The 20,699-nt window shown below is 37.5% G+C and overlaps 1 protein-coding gene and 1 long non-coding RNA gene across 4 annotated transcripts in view; one reads left to right on the top strand and one right to left on the bottom strand.

Moving 5' to 3' along the window:
* The first annotated feature begins 11,749 nt into the window (after positions 1–11,749).
* Positions 11,750–20,699, top strand: part of LOC145960029 (uncharacterized) — an 11,578-nt gene continuing 2,628 nt past the window's right edge. The window contains exons 1-5 of one of the 3 annotated variants that reach the window (XR_014435263.1): positions 11,750–12,001; positions 12,535–12,698; positions 14,298–14,377; positions 14,450–14,664; positions 16,284–16,640. This is a non-coding gene — a long non-coding RNA (uncharacterized LOC145960029). Of the gene's footprint in view, positions 12,002–12,534; positions 12,699–14,297; positions 14,665–16,283; positions 16,641–20,699 lie in introns of those variants that run through there. The other 2 variants (XR_014435261.1, XR_014435262.1) reach the window with 2 other exon arrangements.
* Positions 16,396–20,699, bottom strand: part of LOC145960023 (uncharacterized) — a 26,778-nt gene continuing 22,474 nt past the window's right edge. Inside the window, exon 3 of the mRNA XM_083079287.1 lies at positions 16,396–20,638. Coding sequence (XP_082935413.1) covers positions 18,713–20,638 — 1,926 coding nt within the window. The 3' untranslated portion in view covers positions 16,396–18,712. The remainder of the gene's footprint in view (positions 20,639–20,699) is intronic.

Below are 20,699 nucleotides of genomic sequence, written 5' to 3'. Positions count from 1 at the left end.
TTCAGCAATATGCTTTTTTTAGATAAGCAAGCGAACATGTTTATTTATCATATACGCAAAGAAGATAAAATACATTTCCTTGCAGATGGCTTCTGTGCAGCTTTGTGTTGTCTAGGAAAGAAGTGAAGATGGATAATTTAATTTGGTAGCTGTGTCACGCTAATAAATAACAAAGATATTTCGGTCACAGAGACGTGAGACGCACGAAACAATTTGTGACTCTTCAGACTGCTGGGATATTCATCATCTTCACGTCGTCGAGACCCTGACATGACAATACACTACTTCTAAAGGTATAACGAAGGACTAGGTCACATTCGAGATGCCAGGTCTTTGAGAAAAATGTTAAAAGTTCGTTAAGATTCATTAAGAATTTCAACTACTGAAAATCTTTTTTATTTATGTATTGATATGCTATTTTATTACTTTTATTGAATATCAAGATTATCAAATTACAATAAACTGAAAAGAGAAAACTTTCAAGAGAAAAGCCTGTGAAACATTAGTAAAAAAAATGAAAGAATATAGTGTCTCACATAACATGCATGTCTAAAAGATATCCCGAAGACATCTTTGGGTATCTTGGATGTCCATGCATCTATGTTTAAAAGACAATCAGAAGACATCCTGAAGATGTCAAGTGAAAACATTATTGGACATCTTCAGGATGTCCTCTGAATGTCTTTTGAACATAAATATTATATGGGATATGATCACTCTCATATATGGATCTTTTATTGTCAGTAGCGAGACTGATTAACTCTACTTTTTTCTAATTTTTGAAATTTTAGTGTATCAAGCATATATGTGACTAATATTCTGATACTAAAATTAAGAAATTTACTAAAAGTTTAGTTCATTAGTTTTGCTTTTGAAGAACTAATATATGAGATTAGTTATATATTATAATCTTTCCTTTATTAACTAATGTTTTAAAGATCTTTTTGCTTCTCTATTTGATAAACAATTTATTATAGTTTGATATAAATACATAAACGCACAGTTTCTTTTCAAGATTTTTATTAAAACTGAATAGATTTTTAAATAAACTACATAGATTCTGCTATTGATATATAACTCGATACGCAATGCAGTTGAATAATACTTAATAAAAATTTAAATATTATTAAGAATGTATGTCAATATCAAGAATGATGATTATATTGATAGTCGGAGCAGTAGCTTTCTCCAATTATTGTTTAATGGACGGGTTGTGAACATTTTTTTGGCAATAAGAAGATCTGAAAAAGTGACAAGAGCTCGCTCGTCCGCAGGACGCGTGACGGCCCATGGGATATCTCCTACCCCATGCGAGAGCGCAGTGACAGGATGACACATTCCACCGTGAGAGTTTTAGAAGCATGGTCCCGTATCAGCAGTTCAGTCAGAAGAGCTTATATCGAGGGCGCCACCTGCGGCCACCCGCGACATCCGTCCTGTTTCGTACATCAGCCCGGGGAATCTTCATCTTGATCGAGCCGCAGTGACGTTTGATAGTTCTGATTCCCGCTGTCGGCTAATCTTTTTCACCCGAACGCGCAGTTACATACCTTATCTTTATCGGAATGTAATTCGGACTCTTTTCGTACTTGCGTGAATGTTGGCCATGTACCATCATGCATCTTACAATCGAGATTACATCGTGATCGGTGTAAAGAAATATTCGACTGATATCGTTAATTTTAATTTTAATTTCGTCTTGTGCTTGGAACAAATTCGAGAGAACTTTATATTTAATACTATTAATTAATAATTGAACCTCAGATAAAAACTTTGAGGAGCTAAATACTTCCTTTTCTTCATTATACAATTTGCTATAATTGATTGTAAAAAATAGTGAACTTTTGTCTACTAGAAAATTTAATTAATCAGCATAAAATTGATTTTTCGTCTATCGAGAATCTCTATAATCAATGAGATAATGATAGAACTGAGATACAGAAAGCCGGTCGTTGCGCAATTTTTCGCAATAAAGCGTACGATTTGTCAGGTAAACTTGAAGGATATGTTTTAATGGAACAAGAATTAGATGGGTAAATTTGAGTTTAGCCAGGTCTAATGCTGGATAAATATCGTCGCCTTTTTTTCCGGATCGACACGTAAAGTTTGTTTGCGGCTAATCCCGCTAAACAATTATGGTCTACTCTTGTCAATCGGTCCAGTACCCATCTTTCCGTGCGGCGTCATGCTGTGATTTGACGTGGGATGAGGCACCTGCATTGTCATGCTGAGCTCCAGTCGTTCTGTTACAGTGCTAGCTTTTATCTGCACAAGCTACAATAATCCATCGCCTTCCAAAGCGTCGTTTCTTTTATTGTGCGTATTAAAACTCCTCCACTCCCTTGTTGTTTATTTGTGATTAATTCTTATAGTTTAGCAATTGATACAGTTATTGTTAGATATTAATGTGTATTATGAATTTGAAAATTTTTTTGAGCAACGTTAAAATAATTAAAATGACGAAATAATATTACATCAAAGCAAGAAACACTGACAATCATATCGAATAACGCGTCGTTGACAGTGAAGTGTGAAAGAGATTAAGAAGCTGATTTACAGAAACAATGGTTTTAAAAAAGCAAAGAAAACTTAGGAAGATCTCAATTTGTGTCAACTCACTAAGAAATGTTTATTTTTCGAGAAACGCAGTATAAATTTGACTTCTGTCAACTGCTTAAGATTATATTTGAGAAGTGTTTTCAACAGTAGTCCAGCTTACTAGATGTCTCGTCTTAAACAGCAACTTTTCGGATATTGGCCGTCCTGTCCATCAAAGAACGAGTCACAACAATCCAGCGGGAGTCTACCGACGAACAGACAGCTGTCTATTGAGAGAATCATGTGGGATTTCCTGAAGGATTCCGTCTTTATAAAATGATGCTACACTCTATTGAATCGGTGTCAGTTCTGTGAGAAAAATGTGAATTTTAGAACCGCGTAAAATAAAAAAAGGAAGGAGAGTCGGGATTAAAATTTTCGATATTTTTCTTCAAGAAAAGAAATACTTCGTATGCGTGTCCCTTTTTTTATTAAAATTATTTCATTTAATATTGTCTGTCATATTTAATAGAGAGAATAGAGAGATTGCCTTTTTTAATGTAAAACTTAAAGGCAAAACCGTGATTTTATAAACAAATCATATTTATAAAGCTTGATAAAGCTCTCGATTGTGTATTGACAAAATAAAAATATCGCAAGGAATTTCTTCAAAAATGATTCTTTCGCTCATATTGCAAATATGTAAAATATCTGTGATTTAGTAAATATATTGTAGGAGTAAATATCAATATACGAGATTCAAGAACATTTTAATGTAACGATCCAGTTCTGCAATATCGAATTATATTGACTATGGTATGTGCACAACTTTCCTCCGGAATCTGCTATCCAATCGATCTTCCAGCCAGAATTTTCCATAATTCTGCTCATTTTCGAAATGGCGCCTGGCTTTTTGTATGCCGCTCGCACGAAATCGTACCAGGGACATGGGAAACTCTGCACAATAGAGTCATCAATCATTCCGTATGAGAGTTACTCGATTGCTACTCTAACTGTGCGCAGTCTTGCCGAGTCGGGCATGAATGTGAACGTAATCGAATACATTTACAAATAATATTAAAAATACTATTAATAAAAAAAATAGCACGATAGGAAGGTATAATAGAGAGAAACATATAATTAACAATAATCTGAATATCAAGTCTAGTAGAAATTATTATAGAGAAAACTAAATATAAATAATAATTATAAAAATTTATTTATATTTTTGATTGGAATTTCATAATACGACTCATTATTCGTGTATAATTGAAGAAGAGGAAATATATTTTACATGTGTAGCTCATTTAATCTGAAATATATCTAACATATTTTTTAATTTTTAGAACTACGGAAAATTTCAAGACAACGCAGCTCTGTCGGGGAAGCTATTCAGCGGGCGCAGAATGACTCTGCAATGCTCGATATGCCATTTCATTCGACCTGACTCACAGTTAGTCTATTCTACGTGTTGATCGTATCGTGGTAAATATTGAATAAATGTAATTAGGTTGGTGTTAGAAGGGCGCGTGCACGCAGTAGCACTCTTATTCACTCGAGTAATCCTGATGAATATGTAACTTCTGTGTCTACGTGATAATGCACGAACAAGCGCTAAATTAAACCTATTATCAAAACTGATAAGCTTCTTTCAAATCTTCTTTTAAACTCGAGAAAATATTAGTACAGAATTAAATATATGTATGTAGTTTTTCAAAATTATAATAATAGCAATGACATATAATAACTTATTACAGAGATATTATAACTTATTACTTCTTTTTTTATTACTTATTTTTCTATTATTTATCTATCTACTTATTTTTCTATTTTTTTATTACTTATTTTTTAATTACAAAAATTTATAGCTTGTGTAAGGCTTAATCAATTTACTAACATCATTGTATCAATTTAAGGCTTAAAATATTTACAAGACATTATCGAGAATACTCGTTGTACATATTTTTATCTATCTTCGCGTAATATTTTCTATCATATTTATAACGATCGTAAAATCGTTATGTGTGTGTCATGTAAAGTTGATGTTTGAGGGATTACATTTCGTGCCCTTCTACAACGAGAAGGTACGACTTGGATCTGCCCTATGGACGCACGAATATCATAGCCGCATGAAGGAGAACGTGCATCCGCGGTAATAAAGTTAGCACGGTAATTATGACAGGCTCGTTACCAGCACGTCGCTACGGGATATGAAGTGCTAATGAATGGACGCGTCGAACCAAGGGGTGGCTGGTACGATCGTGTATTTCTGTTTCGTTTGTAAATAGGCTTCGGTATACATATACCTAACGTGTCAGCTTGGTATCTTTTACCTGAAAATCTATCCAGTCGAAAAAGATGAATTTTTTGTTGTCTTCTGTTATCGCTAATAATTGTATTTTTGTAAATTTTTGAGCGCAATTGTTCTATAAATATTCGTTTTTTTAATTAAAAGTCTTATGAAATTAAGAAGTTAAAATATAAAATTAAAATAGAAATGAAATATTAATTACACAATAATAATAAATAATAAAACGATTAATCTAAAACAAAGGCGATGTTTAATATTCCTGTTAAAAGAGGAATGTTTTTAATTTTATTTAAACTGGTAATGCGCGTATGTATGGATTAAGCTTTCTTAATTCTCTGTTGATAGCGTCAGGTGAGACTTGAATTATATTTACCGAAGATAAGACTATCAGAATTTGAGAAATCTTTACGAATCTTTCCGCATTCCTCGTATGTTTTGTATAGAATGAAAGATTATTATATCTTATTAAATTTTGCGGCGTAATTATTGATTTCAGGCGATTCTTTCATCCGAGTAAATATATCAAAGATTCCTATGGATTTTCACAAGTTCCAATTATCGAACGATTCATGCTTTTGTTTTATTTTTTGATATATTATTCCAGATAGTGAACGATTTATAGTAACGTTATCAAATAATAAATCAATACGTTTATAAGAATTTACATATTAAAAATTTTGTGAAAAATTACAATGTTTAATCACTCTTTTTTCTCATTAAATGTTTAACGTATCAGTAGACATTTATTTATCTCTTTATCTTATTATCTTATTCACAAAGAATAGATTCGCTCTGACATCTTTAATTAATTTTTTAAGAGCTCTTCTCTCGATAAGAAAACAAAATAGCATGTCCTCCACACTTATAGACATCGAAGCATACATTAGTCGCTAAAAATAATGGGAGAGAACAAAGAGTTTAGAAGAAAAGATTCTCGATTCGTCGAAAGAGAGAAACGAATACGAAAAGAGGGGGTGGCAAGGGGGAATAGACTTAATTTCCGCATCATTACGCCCGTTCGTGGCGTTGGTCCCGAATTAATTGAATGCAGCGTGTGTTGACAGGTAGGCATATTGGCAGGCAGACACGAGGACCGCGGAAAGAAACGACGGAGACGACGGGACTGACCGTTCGAGGTTTCGTTTGTATCAGATGCGGTCGCGATATCAGGTTCTCCTCCACATAGTCTCACTCCGTGAGATCGTGTACCTGTCATTTTCGGTGACCGTGTCATTCAGCCCCCTTCGTCTCGCCTGCCTCGGATCCCTTTCTCCTAATTAGCGACGCCGTCAACCCGGGAACGGCCGATACGGAATTCGTTTTTGGCCGCAACTGGACCACGAGATAAGAACAGATACCTGCACTTAAGCCATTTAGACTTACTGCAAGAGACCATCGTATCTATACGTATCCTTTGCTCAATAATAAACAATGACATGTAAGAATCACATCAGAAAAATGTGGAAATACATATGACTCGAGAACTTTTATGAAATTAATAAAGGAAATAGATTTGGGGTTTATGTGCTTGATAATCTTTTCATAGAAAGTACAATTTTACCTCGAATATGGAGACAATGCACGATATTCGATAAAACGAAAAGAATCGATCTGATTTCTGTCGTCAATGTCAACAATGACATTTGTTTCGTCATTCATAAGCAACGAATGCAATGCTCGATAATATTCTGAACGACGTATCTCGTAGTCTACGTGGATGTGATTATCTGCAGTGATTAATGCTTGTTTACCTTGCTTTGTTTTTAAGATGCAATAAATAATACGGTAGGCCAGAGTAGCAATGTCTACGAGTAGAAATCGTCTCGAAATGCCTACGAATAATATGAAGAATAGTAGAGTCAGCGAATCGAGAAGATAGTCGTTTCGACCCGCCGTGTTATTCAGCAATTTGACTTCGGTCCCATTTCAAGATCCTTATCAATGCTGTTAATTAATTCTTTCCAGAGACACACGAAGGAAAAGAAGAACGCGCATCTTTTCCTCGTAGATAGTGATCCGGATTTGAAGAGCTGTCAGTTCGTAATTATTGACAGTAACTGACATAATCGCGATACGCTCCGTTGCAGCGAGACCAAGGTATCTTAGAATTTTTTGCATATAGTAGTCTGTAATTTCTTATTCAAGAAACCGATACTGTAAGTTGTACATTTTTTTTACATCAACAAAATTTGCTGATTTATGCGCAAGAAAGACGATACGTTTCTCAATGGCAAAATATTTCAGAACCATCAAAAATTCTAATTATGCGCGGTTCGAGGTAGGAGCCGTGTTCCTATAGCGTATTTTTGAGCACGTGGTCCTCACGAATCCTTCGGGCGCGTCGGCCCAGGTACACAGGAAAGTCCCGGGGGAGGTTCGACGGAAGGTACCTACACGATCCTACACTTTGTGAGAGCTCTCGTCATGTCCCCGAGGGTTCATATTCCTAGTCACGCGTTTAATCTTCCAAAAACATGCATCCGGCTCGTCGCTCCTCAAAATCGGAAAGAACCCTCGTGAAAGCATAAGTCTTCGAAATATCTAGAAATTTGCGCTTATAAATTTGTGCGTAAAATACATACGTACAGATCATGTTTGTAATTCTTATTATTAATTGATAACAAAAATTTTATTCCGTTCATTCACTCTCCTGAGTGGAAAAAATAATTGATTTATAAAAAAAAATTATTGATTCACCTGAATATTATATATTTTCGAAATGTCCGCAAAATCAACAATTAATTAACATACAACCTCGCACATAATTCCGGCTAGAAAAAAAGGATATCTTCGATATATCTTCGAGCCAGTATATATCTTCGAGCCAGATTCGATCCTCGAGCGAATATTTCGCGTCGAGTTGGCGAAGGTGAACATAGACTGTCAATGAGAATTTCGAGTCCAGCCTACGGAGACGTCTGGTCCTTTAGGAATCAGAGCTGTATCCTTAGGGACAGATACGTCAACGTGGACAACGCGAATGGATGCTATAGTTGTTTGGGATCGTACTACGCGATTTTGTTCAGACTAACGCGACCTCCCCATCGAATTTTGGTTGTTCTATATCTTTGGAAGCTTATACATATGGCATTTCTTTGTAGTTTTATACATTTTATACATTTCATATCTCGGTGCTTGATTTATTTATTTAGAAAATTGTCATAACTGTGTTCACAAAAATTTATTTAATTAAGATCACTATTAAATTTCATTAAACAAGAGAATGCATCACATTTACTGCAAGTTTCTATCACTTATTTGATCTGCATTAAGCATTGTTAAAATAATATTCTAATAAATTTTACCAGCTATCTAATAATCTCAGAATTAACTGAATTAAAAATCAATTGCGTATTCTTTTTTCAGAATATTAATCTTCACGCGAGATTTTATTCGCATAATCCGCTGTTCTCCTTTCGACGATCGTGACCTTTTAATTCCGTATTTCTTCACGATTCTCGCGTTCGTTTCTCTCTTAGACGAGAAAGTATCGCGAGAGTCGCATATTTCGTCGGTGTGGGATGGGGAAAGAGGAAGAGTGGTGCTCGATCCATCAAAACTGCATGTCAGTAGCCATTAGCACGCTCCCACCGGCGTACAGAGCACAGAGTGCCCCGGCTTCGTGTGTCTAAAGCTCGCGCGTAGCGCAAGTACTCTCGATGCGTACTTTCCACTTGTTTGAGCTCGTCTCCCTTCCCGTTCGTTCGTTTCGGAATTACTTTCTCAAGTTTTCTCGGACAATCATCACTTTTTCATGCTGACAAAATTAATAAGAGCATGATGATTATTTTGCAAACCACAGAATACTAAATAAAGTAATATGGAGGTTGAAATATAAGTGAGAAAACTCACACATATTAATGAAAATTTGAGATGCACCGAAATTATCTCTGTATAATTTGAAAATATCCGAACATATGAAATGAAACTTAACAATTTTTTTATTTAATATAAAGCTTAGAATTTAATATTAAAAATCATTTTATTTATAATTAAACATTTAACTAATAGTATTAATTTGTTTACGGTTGGGGCAAGCTTCGCCGTTATCCGGCCACGCTAAGGAATAACCGACGGAATATAATTTCCGATGGATTTCCGGAAATCGTAGCCGCATTTCCAGCAGCGAGCAATAGCTGCAGCGATCGCACCGACGGCGACGACGGTAGCGGCAACGGTAACTGCAGCTTTAACGGGCGACGACCATCCATCACGGAAGTGTCAGCCTCCCTCTTCGCCCAGAAACAACTAGCTATGACATTCTTCTCGTTGCCACTGCCTCTATTCGCCTTTATACCAATTCGCGTATTCGTATATCCGTTACTGTGGACGATATTCACTCCTTTTCATCGAATCTCTTATTCTTTGCGCTCATCGGAGAGCAAGATATCCGTTGATCGATAATATTCTGTACATTGTTGATGTTTCATCTATTCGAAGATGTAATATATTTGATATTTATTTAAATAAATAAATGAGAGAGATGAAATAAAAATTTGTCAAATGCTAGAAGAGGGAATACAAGAAAATTTTATTATGAAAAATAAATAAGAAAGGAGAGGAAGAGAAAGAACTGTCAATTATATTTATATTGAAGAATATAAAAGTTTCATCTGTTTCTGGTTAATAAGAATGTTTAAATTAATTTCAAATTAATTTTAAATTAATAAGAATGTTTAAATTAATTTCAAATTAATTTTAAATAAATAAGAATGTTCAAATTAATTTCAAATTAATTTTAAATTAATAAGAATGTTTAAATTAATTTCAAATTTTGAAGAACTTGTATAGATTTGACAGGAATTGACAAGATTGAAGAGACAACAAGAATTGTAAGAAAATGATAAAATATACGCACAGAAATGATAGCTAAATATCCAGGTGTCAATTTGTTAAACGAGGGGTGTGTAATCACGAAATAATACGAAATGTCACTTGTAACTGACACATTAGCCCAGTTTCCGGCAGTTACTGCTAAGGGCAGTAACGTTTTAATTAAAACGACGACGTCGTCGTCGGTAAATACGGCAACGCTCAGGAGGATCAATCATGTTGCTTATGCGTGTCCGCTGATCGTTACGTGATAAAATGCGTATCTTGTACGTGTTTTGTAGGGTAGGCCGCCTTCAATGAGACGTCTTAATCGGCGCGGCTAAGACCGCAAGATTTTCGTACGTGCCTTTTATTTGGTCGTATCACGACGGTGTACGATCTCACCGAATAGAAATTCTTTGTGCTACAAACTGCCGCGACCCGAAGACAAGCAATGAAGCCGAATCGCGGGCTGAATAGATGAAGGATTTTGGGCGTAAGTTTGGCGAGGTTCCGTTGACGACAGACGGCAGTTGTGAAGTTTTTCGGGGAACGTGGTTCCGCATAGGGCAACGTACAGTTCTATTTGTTGGATGATTGTACTGCTGCGAAATCAAGTCTGACGAAGATCGATCGGACAGCATTTCAGGCGTCAACACCGGATCGCTGATTCCCCTTCCAACTAGCCCGACTAAGGTCGTATCCGCTGCCACTTTCTCGCAGATGCTGCCAATCCCAAGTGAAATTTCTATTAAGAAATCCCATTTCACTCAAACCATCTAAAATTGTGTATTAAGTAATGATGAGATATTTTACTAAAGTTTTTGCGAAGGAATAAATTATCTTGCTATGTATGTGTGTGTGTCTTCTATAATATAATTTACTAAATATATAATCACAGTTTATTTTTTAAATTAAATTGTATTTTAAAGAAATGTTATGTAGAAATGTCATTATTTGATGATATGGCAAAGTATATAATCGTATATATAATTTATATATATTATATAATTTATATACATATTTTTTTAAATTGTAGTTTACACACATATGCACTTCACAAGCTTAGCAATAAATATACGCACAATGTGAATATTGCATTTATTTTATTAAATATATAAATATTTCATTTTTACAATAATTCTTTTTTGTAAATTAAATTTTATATGTATCTCAAAGAAATGCATTTACATAGAAAAATGCTATTAGTTATAATATAAAAGTTTACTTATACAATATTTGAAAACATATGGTAATATTATTCAGATCAATTGAAAATAATAATATATTGTTATCACACTAGAACAACATTCCTAAATTTAGAAAAATGTAAATAAAATGTTAAACAATAAAATAGTATAAATAATATATGTATATGAATATAGTAACAATATAAAAGCTTTTTATAAAACAATAATAAATTTATTATAAAAATTAAGAACTTACATGGATATTTGGATAATTACCATTTGGATAATTATCGATTTACTTTAATTTACACATATGTTTGAAATGCAATTTTATAATGCATGAAGCAATATTTAAAGTCTCCGGTTAAGATAATAATACACACGCCCGACTGATGGTTTTATTATACTTCACTATTTGTTGTTAAATAGAAAATGTAATTTACTTATCGTCGACATTAATATTAAATTATTTACAGTAGTTAAATAAACCTTAAATTATCAGTGTATGATAGAACATTAAGAGGAAACAACACCGAATGGTAACATAAATGTTTAACAATAATAATAATCTTTAATATTCAATATCAGTTTGTGAATGATTTACAAACGAGAATTATTTCTATAATTATATATATTTTAGAGATGTATATAACATATTTATTTCACTTAAACATTAATAGTAAAACAGACCTCGTTTTTATCTGCTTTCTCTCAATAGGTATATACTTACGGATGATAAGGAAGCACATCTACAAACGGTAATGTAGAGAACCAATTTGAATTATTCCCGCCGCAAGAATATTTGACGGATCGTCCAACGCGCGATATTATTGGAAAGAAAATTTGTTTCCGTTGTGCCTCGTATAGATGTCATAAACCTGGCTGAGTTTCTCGTGACACCGCATGAAACAGCTGTTGTATTTCCGCAGTCAGTCCGAGGGTGGTGTCTACTGTCAGATGCTCCGCCTATAAATCAAACCTATGGATAGGAGGGATACAAGCCGACGCCATGTTAACATACATAAACAAACCCTGCGCATTGTAACTGATAAACGGCGGAAGCAACATGTAACAAGCGATCTCATCCCAACAGAGAGCTATAGTTCTTTGTACCTGTCAAAACTGTTTTTCGCATATATTTTTTAAAAAAGTAAATATAAATATATATGTAATATTCTATTTAGTATATAATTGTGAAAAGCTACATACGATATAATTTACTTTAAATGACTTATTAAAATATAGGTTATATATGATTATTTTATTATTAACATAGTTTTAATTAAAAGTTTCATCCATATAAGCTATATTATATTTTTTTTAATTAAAATATTTTTCCCCATATGCTATTTGAATGCATATCATTTTTTCTTTGATATCTTTGTTTATCTTTGTTAGAGAGATTAATATCACACTGTTCGATTAAATTATATTTCATTAATGATTAATAAATAATGATAAATTTGCATAGGATGAAATGTTGAAGCAAAAAAATAGAGAATCATTTTGATTTTATAGTTTTCTTTGATATCTTTGTACTCTTCATTTATTAATCTTTGTTGCATGGATGAATATCGCTGTTTGATTAAATCATATTTCATTAATACTCATTAGATAATAATAAATTTCTACGGAATGAAATGTGAAAGAGAGAATCGTTTTGATTTTGTAATTGTTTTACAGGCAACGGGCAAAGATCACGAATCGGCTAATGGTAGAAGGCGCAGGTCTCGAAGAGCCTGAGACTAATCAGACTAAACATTAATCTTTCGAGTGGATCCTCGACCCAATTCTCTTAAGGTCAAGTCGCAATGGAGACGTTGATTGGATTCCACGTCAAACCAGAAGTAAACACCTTTCCTATCATTACGTTCGTCTTTTATCTCTTTCCTTTTTTTCTCGACAACATCGTCGGCATATATTGCGAAATTAAATTTTATTTAATTATCTCGCATTTATTGATCATGAAACTAATGATCATGACGCGTCGTGACAGCCTGACGTAAATCGCTATTTATATTTGCTTATTAATAATTCATAGAAACGTCGTTGATATATATTGTAATAGCTCATTCGTTTGACCTGCCTTTTAACGCCCGACGATATTTACGTGGAAAGTGTTTCGCAAAAAAGCTGGAAGATCTCGTTGCGGGATGTGCTGTTGATTAAAAATTAACGGATTACTAATACATCTTCTCCCCGCGGTTTTAGAAGCGAGAAGATATTACTAGGTAATTGTAAACCGCACAGCTTCCAGAGCTACTATGGACCGTTTATCATCGTCTCTATAGCTACCGGATCGTTGAGTGAGGAGATTTGGGGGTTCACCGTGCTAAGAGTTGAAACCTCAGCATGACTGGTGGCCTCGGTAGCCGATAGACGTGTCATTTATGCGTCTACGAATCAATAGCCGCTTCACTTTACACCCACCTTACATCATTAGTCATTTTATAGGGCCGTTCTGCTCCGTTACACGCGTACGCGGCATTTGCTCCCGCGACTGATTTGTCGTCTCATCCCGACATAAGTCTATCGACCGAAAAGACTAGTAAGCTCGCCGATTACAATTAATCCAATTATTAAAATATCCTTTTCGCTTTGTTGATCGATCGAGACTTGTTATTAAATATCAGGTATTGCATTATCAGAAAATGGATTATATTAGATGTAATTAATTAATTGGAATATGCCATATTTAGGTGTGTAATGTGACTATTATAATTCGAATATTATGTGCGTAGCGTGACGAAAGTCAACTCATCATCCCGATGATAACATATGTTCATACGTGCCTTTTTCAAAATGTTCTAGATGACGATATCGATTGCTTCGTGTTTCTAAAATTCGATCGAGTAATAATTCAATCTAAAATCATTTTTTTCGTAAGATCAGAGTATAATAAATTTATATTCTTATTAAATTTGAAATGTTAAATTATGCGCACCTTTAATCTCAATTTAATGAAGAAAAAATTATAAATTTATTTAATGAATCTGTATTCGATAATTATTTCGAAATAATTGATGAGAAATTTATTTATATTGAAAATTATTTAATTGAGAAGATATTTCATCAGTATTAAGTCTGCGCTTTATGTTTCATTAAATGCAAAATTATAGTTGCTTGGTGGAATAATAATGGAAAATACTGGGAACAGTCGTAAGATTACGTTAATATATGTAAGGAGTTTTACGTGTGACTTATTTAGCAACTTTACTAACGTTTATTACTTACGTTTATTAATTTCCTCCGCTACAGACCTCATTATTCTTCAAGATACGGCTTACACCTACCTACGATTGTAATGTGGTAAGAGACCTTCGCATATTCTCGTCATATCGCAAAGCTATCGCCGACAAATGGATAGTGCAGACGTGACGACTTTTCTCAACGCGAGAATCCATTTTCATCTTTTCCATGCTCGACTAACACGTTCTGATTTCCAGTTTCAGGCGCGGAGAGCTAAAATTGGAAGCCGATCGTCGATGCACTCGCGCGGAAGAGGCGAAAGTATAATCGGTCGGAAGTAAGTTTCTCACAGTTTCGTCATTTGCCGGCAACGGGAGCACGGGACGATGCGAGATTCTATTTGCGGTAGGCGAGCGCGAGTTAACGGACGAGATGATCGTAAGGTGTCCCTCTTGCTCTCTCTTTCTTCGTGTGGTTAAAACTCAACGCCATATATACAGTGGAGAGAGCCGAAGCTCCCGCTTCCTTCATCTATCATGCGAACCATGACAAACCGAGTCTCAAAAGCAGCCGCCAGCGTAGCAGCACTTTCTTACCTTCTTCACTTAGTCACCGGGCGCTCAGGTGAGTCTCTACCTGCCTGATATACAGGCAGACCTCCTCTTCCTCTCCCTCCTCCCCCTCTCATTCCGTATCTACATTTATTAACATTTAAGCGTTAACGACATTTCTCTCTCTCTCTCTCTTTCCGTCTCTCTTGCGCGCGCGCGCGTCTCAGAAGAAAAAGAAGCAAGAACCGTTGCCGGCTACTCGTATCTTGCTTGCCTTCTACCTCCTTTTGATTCGGACGCGGGATTTCTTTGTTTCAAAAAAATACTGCCGCGAAATCGATTAAATGAAACAATCGCGGTAATTCCAGAAATCTTTGTGAGCGCGCGCGACACGTTAATTAATCTCTCTCCTGACCGCGGAATATCTCTCCGCGACGTGAAATATCCACGAGACACAATGTTGTGAAAATTAACGATTCTGAAGGAATGAAACGGAATGAGAGACGCGAGTTACAGCTGTACAGTGTGTTGCGGATTGCGGTAAAAATCGTAGAGATTCATGCGTTTTCCGCTCCGTGGATATCGGATGGAAAGCAAAGTGGCGTGAATGAGTTGTCCCTTGACGATCGTAAGATTTATGGTCGCGACGGTTGGGCGGAAAGGGCAAGCGTCGGTACGACTCGGGACTAGTAACCCTTGACCCAGACTCCGGAGTCCACCCTCGGTATGACCACGATAGAGCGCTGCATGATTGACGATAAAGATACGTTGCAAAACGCTTGGACGTTGCTTCATTGAGACTTGATTCGTTCGACGTTTGCTGGATCTGCGCGAACGTCGCGAAATATCTCGTTGAATGGTTCTGAAAAAAATAAAAACAAGGAAGCGTAGCGCGAAAAGCGATTGCGCGATACAAGAGCGCGGGTTAAAGCGCAATTTTCTAGTCCTTCGACGTTTTTCTCTTCTTTTTTCCTTTCTCTTCCTTCCTTTTCTTTCTCCCGCCCGTAAGGACCTTTGGTCTTTGTCGGAGAAAAAGTTAATAGCTTGGAGAAATTAGCCAATGTGGGGAGGATCGTTGATCGGGGATCGTGTTTCGGGAGGGTGTTCTGCACAGATGCAACGATAGCAACAGTTCGGCCGGCTCGAACCGGAGGTCACATATGAGCTCGGAGCTATGGCGTCGTATGGGCTTGACTCACACGCATCACGCGTAGTCATCCATCATTGTCAGTCTCTTCACTGACACACAGCCGTCCGTCCTACCGACGCACTCGGGGCTTTCGATTTGAGTTTCTTTCGTCAAAGTTGTGATTTTGTACAAAATGTCGAAATGTTCGCCAATCTATGATTTATCATACACACACACACACACACACACAATTGTCATAATGCTTATTTAACAATTTTAACTTTATTCTTTTATAAATCTTTGAATTAATAATTAAATTAATTTTGCTATTGAACAATATTTTACGATATATACAAGTCGCATGCAGGATGCATCGAAGAGAGAAACTTTAGTGAGATCTTTCTAATTTTACTATACGACCGTGATAAATCAATCTCTACGTATGCAAGGATTTCTCTGACATAACAAATGGCGCGTAATCTCTGAATAGAATATAAAGTTGACACGGTGTAAGGATACACTGCTAAGAATAATATTTCAGTTCGATTGCTCCGATATTTCAGGTCATCCATCATCGTCACTTTCATCGCCGACACGACGAACCGCGCCATCTACGATCAAAATTTACGCGTTCCGCTTCCGCTTCATGGTCACTCCTTCGTTAAAGTTGCGATTTTCCATATCACTCGTTGACTTACGTACGATGTTTACCGATTCCATATGGTCCCTCGCTTCAGCTCTCTCAACCGTTGAAACATCGAAAGCGAAGACGAGAGACTGCGACACTGTAAGAAGATGATTGCTAAAAAAAAAAGGAAAAGAAAATAAAAAACACTCATTACTTTTTGCTATGACCTGTATTTGTCAAATGTATCCGTGAGTGAATGTACACGTGTGATGATAACTTTGTTTATACCGTGTCGAGGGCTCACTTGCAACACAATTATATAGTTAAGAATGAATAAACAATATACGGTTATCGTACGCGCATTATGTACATGAGAATCTTTATATGAACAACGACGGCGCCTATAATGTTTTATACAAAAAGATTTGCGTATATTAAATATGTTGCCGCGAGGTGAAAATTAAAGTTACGTTCCTATCTATTTTTTTTTTACTTTTACAATTATCTACCGTGTGAGTGACAATAATTTATTTGGTTCGCTTAAAATAGCGCTCTAGATATTACAAAAGAAATGCGGTTTGTGAAAAAATGAGATAATGCAACCGATATATGTATTAATATATATTTAATAGGTATTAGATATTACATTACACTCCTCATCGTAGGGAGAGATGTAGATTATCACTCGATATATTGCTCAACAATGTGTTCCAACGTCATCAAATAACATTATATCCATGTGGAGCAATATATCGATCCGAGTTAATTTTACAGATTCGTTTCATTTTTTCACAAAACGAATAGCGCAGGTAAAGTTTTTACAGGTGCATTTGTCTTTTCTCGCAATAGTGACCGATTTCAACTATTCTCCGTATTCAATAAGAGGATAATTTTTATAAGAGAGAGAAGAGAAGGAGAGAGAGAGAGATAGACATCTATTTTCCTGTGTTTAATTAAAACTAACGAATTGTACCTATTTCACTTTTCAGAAGTATACTCGGTATAGTAATCGTAACTGTGTATAAATGCGGTTTTCTTATTTGTTTGTGTTCCATTAATCTAGCATATCTTTTATATGATATATTTATATATGTACACGTTGTGTCATTGTTAATTATTGCTCATGCATCTACTCGTCTCGTTTCGTTTGAAATCAAGTATAATCTCTCGTTTATCGCGTTATTGATTATCATGTGAAAATTAAATACTTGTAGGAGCGTAATTTAGAGAAACTTCTTCGGGTTTTTTCTTCAAAATTTTCAAATATAAATGCTCGAATCAAACCAATGCCAATGAAATTATATCGAAACCGAAAAAAACGGTATTTCAGTAATTTATACGTTCTAGTTTTCAAACACCCTAACGAGATACGCTAATGTAGAGACCGCCCGCGCCACAAGAAGAGATTGCACTTACACCTCGTGTTTTCGTTCACGAGAATCGCGGCTCGCGCTGGAAATCGAAATTTTCAACCCACGACAGCGAACTTTTTAACATATTTACAATATTCCCCGTGCACGTTTGTAAACCACAGCTTGTATACATCAGTCTAATATCACTTACAAGTCACACTTTTCGTCTTCTGCGATTAAGAGTGTTTCGCGAATCGAAACGGTGACGATAAATTCACTTTGAAACATTCACAGTTTATAAAAAATTCTAGAAGATAAGGGAGAGAACTCTGTTTTGTCCCCGCTTCAATTTAAAATTAACACAACCATTGCACTCGTTGCCACTGTTTTATATTTGCCGAAACATACTTGAACGTTTGGAATGTAAATTGATAGGTTGACATCCTGCCCGATAGTAAGAAATATTAAAATCGATATTTTATTTATAATATGGACCGAGATGGAATACAATCCAGGCTATCGTTGCAACCGAGAACAGTCGACAATTTCCCTGGTAATCCAAATTATTTGAGATATGCTTGCAGTTGTCGAACTTCAGTTTAAATCCCACACACACACATATATTTCAGGTTTCGTTATATATTTACAATTATGCTAAATCAGTCCTCATAAATCTTGATTAGCGCAGCTAGTTTTGAAATAAATCCCGACACAAATTCGCGAAAGAAATGATTTCAAACTAGGAAATTTCAATAATCGAGGTCAAACGTGCCTAACGTTTAGACGCACACGTTGTTGACGGTATCTTTAATCTGCGCGACACAGTTGCATTTTTACACACAATATTCATTTACACATAACCCTAATAAATCACGAGTACTAATGTATGTATCACGTGGACTCTTATATGCGGCTCTTATCACGACGATTAGGTGGTGCTTCAGTACAAAGCATTGAGCAGGCATTGCTCGTCGCCCCAGTCTAGCTGGCAAGAGCTCTCGGTCTCGTGGACTCAGCTGAGCTGATAGTACTCGGGGGCAAAGTCATTCGCCAGATTGCTCAGAAAGTTGAAGTCGGACGAGCTGTTGCTGTTGTCGGCGGACGGTGGCGGCGGTGCCGCCGTCGCTGCCGAGTGTACCGGATCGCCATAGAAATTGCCGTAATTGCCGTAAGACTCGTTGTTACTGTCGGTCTGGCCAGTGCTCCCGGGTGGCGTGATAACCGCCGCGGTGGCAGCCGCGATCGCCGTCGCCGTCGTCGTCATGCCGGGTGCAGGGAACGGATCGGGAGACGAGACGTAGCTGTTGGGGATGCTGGATGCCTCCCCTCCCTGATGAACGTGCAGCTGACCGGTCTGCTCGTAATACGCGCCCGGATGACACTTGCTGCCACTTGGCCGATAGTCGCCGGAACTGGGATGCATCGGCGGTTGATGGGTGACGTAACTTTCGGCGGTATGTTGCTGCGGGTGTTGCTGCTGTTGCTGGATGTCGTTGAAATAACCGTGTTGACCGGGCACGACGGCGTGGCCGTGCGTCGCCAGATTCTCGCCGGTCCCGCTATGATAACTGCCGCCAGTCGAGTAACCTGAGTAATTCCCGGGTGTCATGTAGTCGTTTGTGCCTTGCTCGTTCTGCGTCGCCGAGTATCCTTGACCGGTGCCATAGGCGTTGGCGGCACTCTGCATACCCCGATGATAAGCGTGATAAGGTGGCCCAGCCTGAGGATACCCATTGTACTCCCCGGTGCTGCCGTACTGCAGTTGCTGCTGATGAAACTGCTGCATGTTGGCGGCGCCGTACATCGACCTTGACGTCGCGCACGTCGTTGTTCGGGCGTGATGCGTCATCCTTGAGCCCACCGACTGGTTTTGCCTGACATACAGAGAATTCACCTCACCCGGATAAGAGATCCTTGGTTGCTGATACGCGTCCCGGGAGCAGTAACTATTTTGCGATTGCGTCTGCTGCGTCGCTGTAGGTATGTTCTGCCTGTTGGCGGGCACGCCGTTCCGATAATCGACAGCCGGTGTCGACTGATAGACACCCTGCTGCTGAAAGTGCGCCTGCTGATTACCCGAGATGCCTCGACCGCCGTGAGGGGACATCGTGCCTGGATTTGCCGTGGCATGCAATATCGGTGCCGGCAACGCGGTCGTAGAGGACGGTGAGCTACGTGGTCTCTGCATGTAAGCCGCGTGAGTCGTTTGCTGAATACCGAGGGGGCTGCCTTGTTGGAGCTGGACGGAGACGGGGGTGCCGGGTGTCGAGGAGGGTGTAAGACTTCTCGTGGAATTCTGACCGGGCAGAACCGGCGTGCTGACTGTCGAGTCCGGCATGGCCAGCAATACGCCGTTGCTGTTAACCGAGCACATGTCCTTCCCGCTGGCCGATGGCGATTTCTTGCTCACCGATATCTGCTGCTGCTGCTGCTGCTTCGCGGCGTTCGGACTCTTGTGATCGCTCTCGACCTTCACTCTCACCTCGCCCGACAATTTTTTCGTCACGCTCGGTGATGTCACTTCGCTCCCATCCTGCGACCTTGAATCGTCGTCCACTATCATCTTCTCGAACGAGCTGGATACGCTGTTGGTGCTGCCGACGCTACTGGCACCGTTGCTATTCGTGTTGAAACCGGTATTACTGTTATTATTGTTATTATTATTAGTCGCACCAGGTGTATTGTTGTTGTTGCTGCTTCTTCGGCCGGAAGAAGCTAGATCGGTAACGTCGCCGGTGAGAGTGCTACCGACATCACTTACGCCCGAAATATCACAGTTATGACAGCTCTTCTTCTCGTCGTTGTCAGGGGATAACATTTTGTCGCCTTTAGGCTTCTCCATGCCGTCCGACGTAGAACCGTCTTTATCGTCGCCATCTTCTTTGCTGAGCGTTTGCCGCTTGTGTTTCATTCGCCGATTTTGAAACCAAACCTTTACCTGTCACAACGATATTTATTTAATTAATTGCATTTTACATACAAAAAATATAATTAAATTA

Source organism: Camponotus vicinus, unplaced genomic scaffold (assembly GCF_025532165.1).
Source record: "Camponotus vicinus isolate PSW18456_S1 unplaced genomic scaffold, iyCamVici1.0 SCAF_10, whole genome shotgun sequence".
NCBI classification, from domain to species: Eukaryota; Metazoa; Arthropoda; class Insecta; order Hymenoptera; family Formicidae; genus Camponotus; species Camponotus vicinus.
Note: the sequence above shows the minus strand (reverse complement) of the source record. Positions and strands in the feature narration are given on the sequence as shown.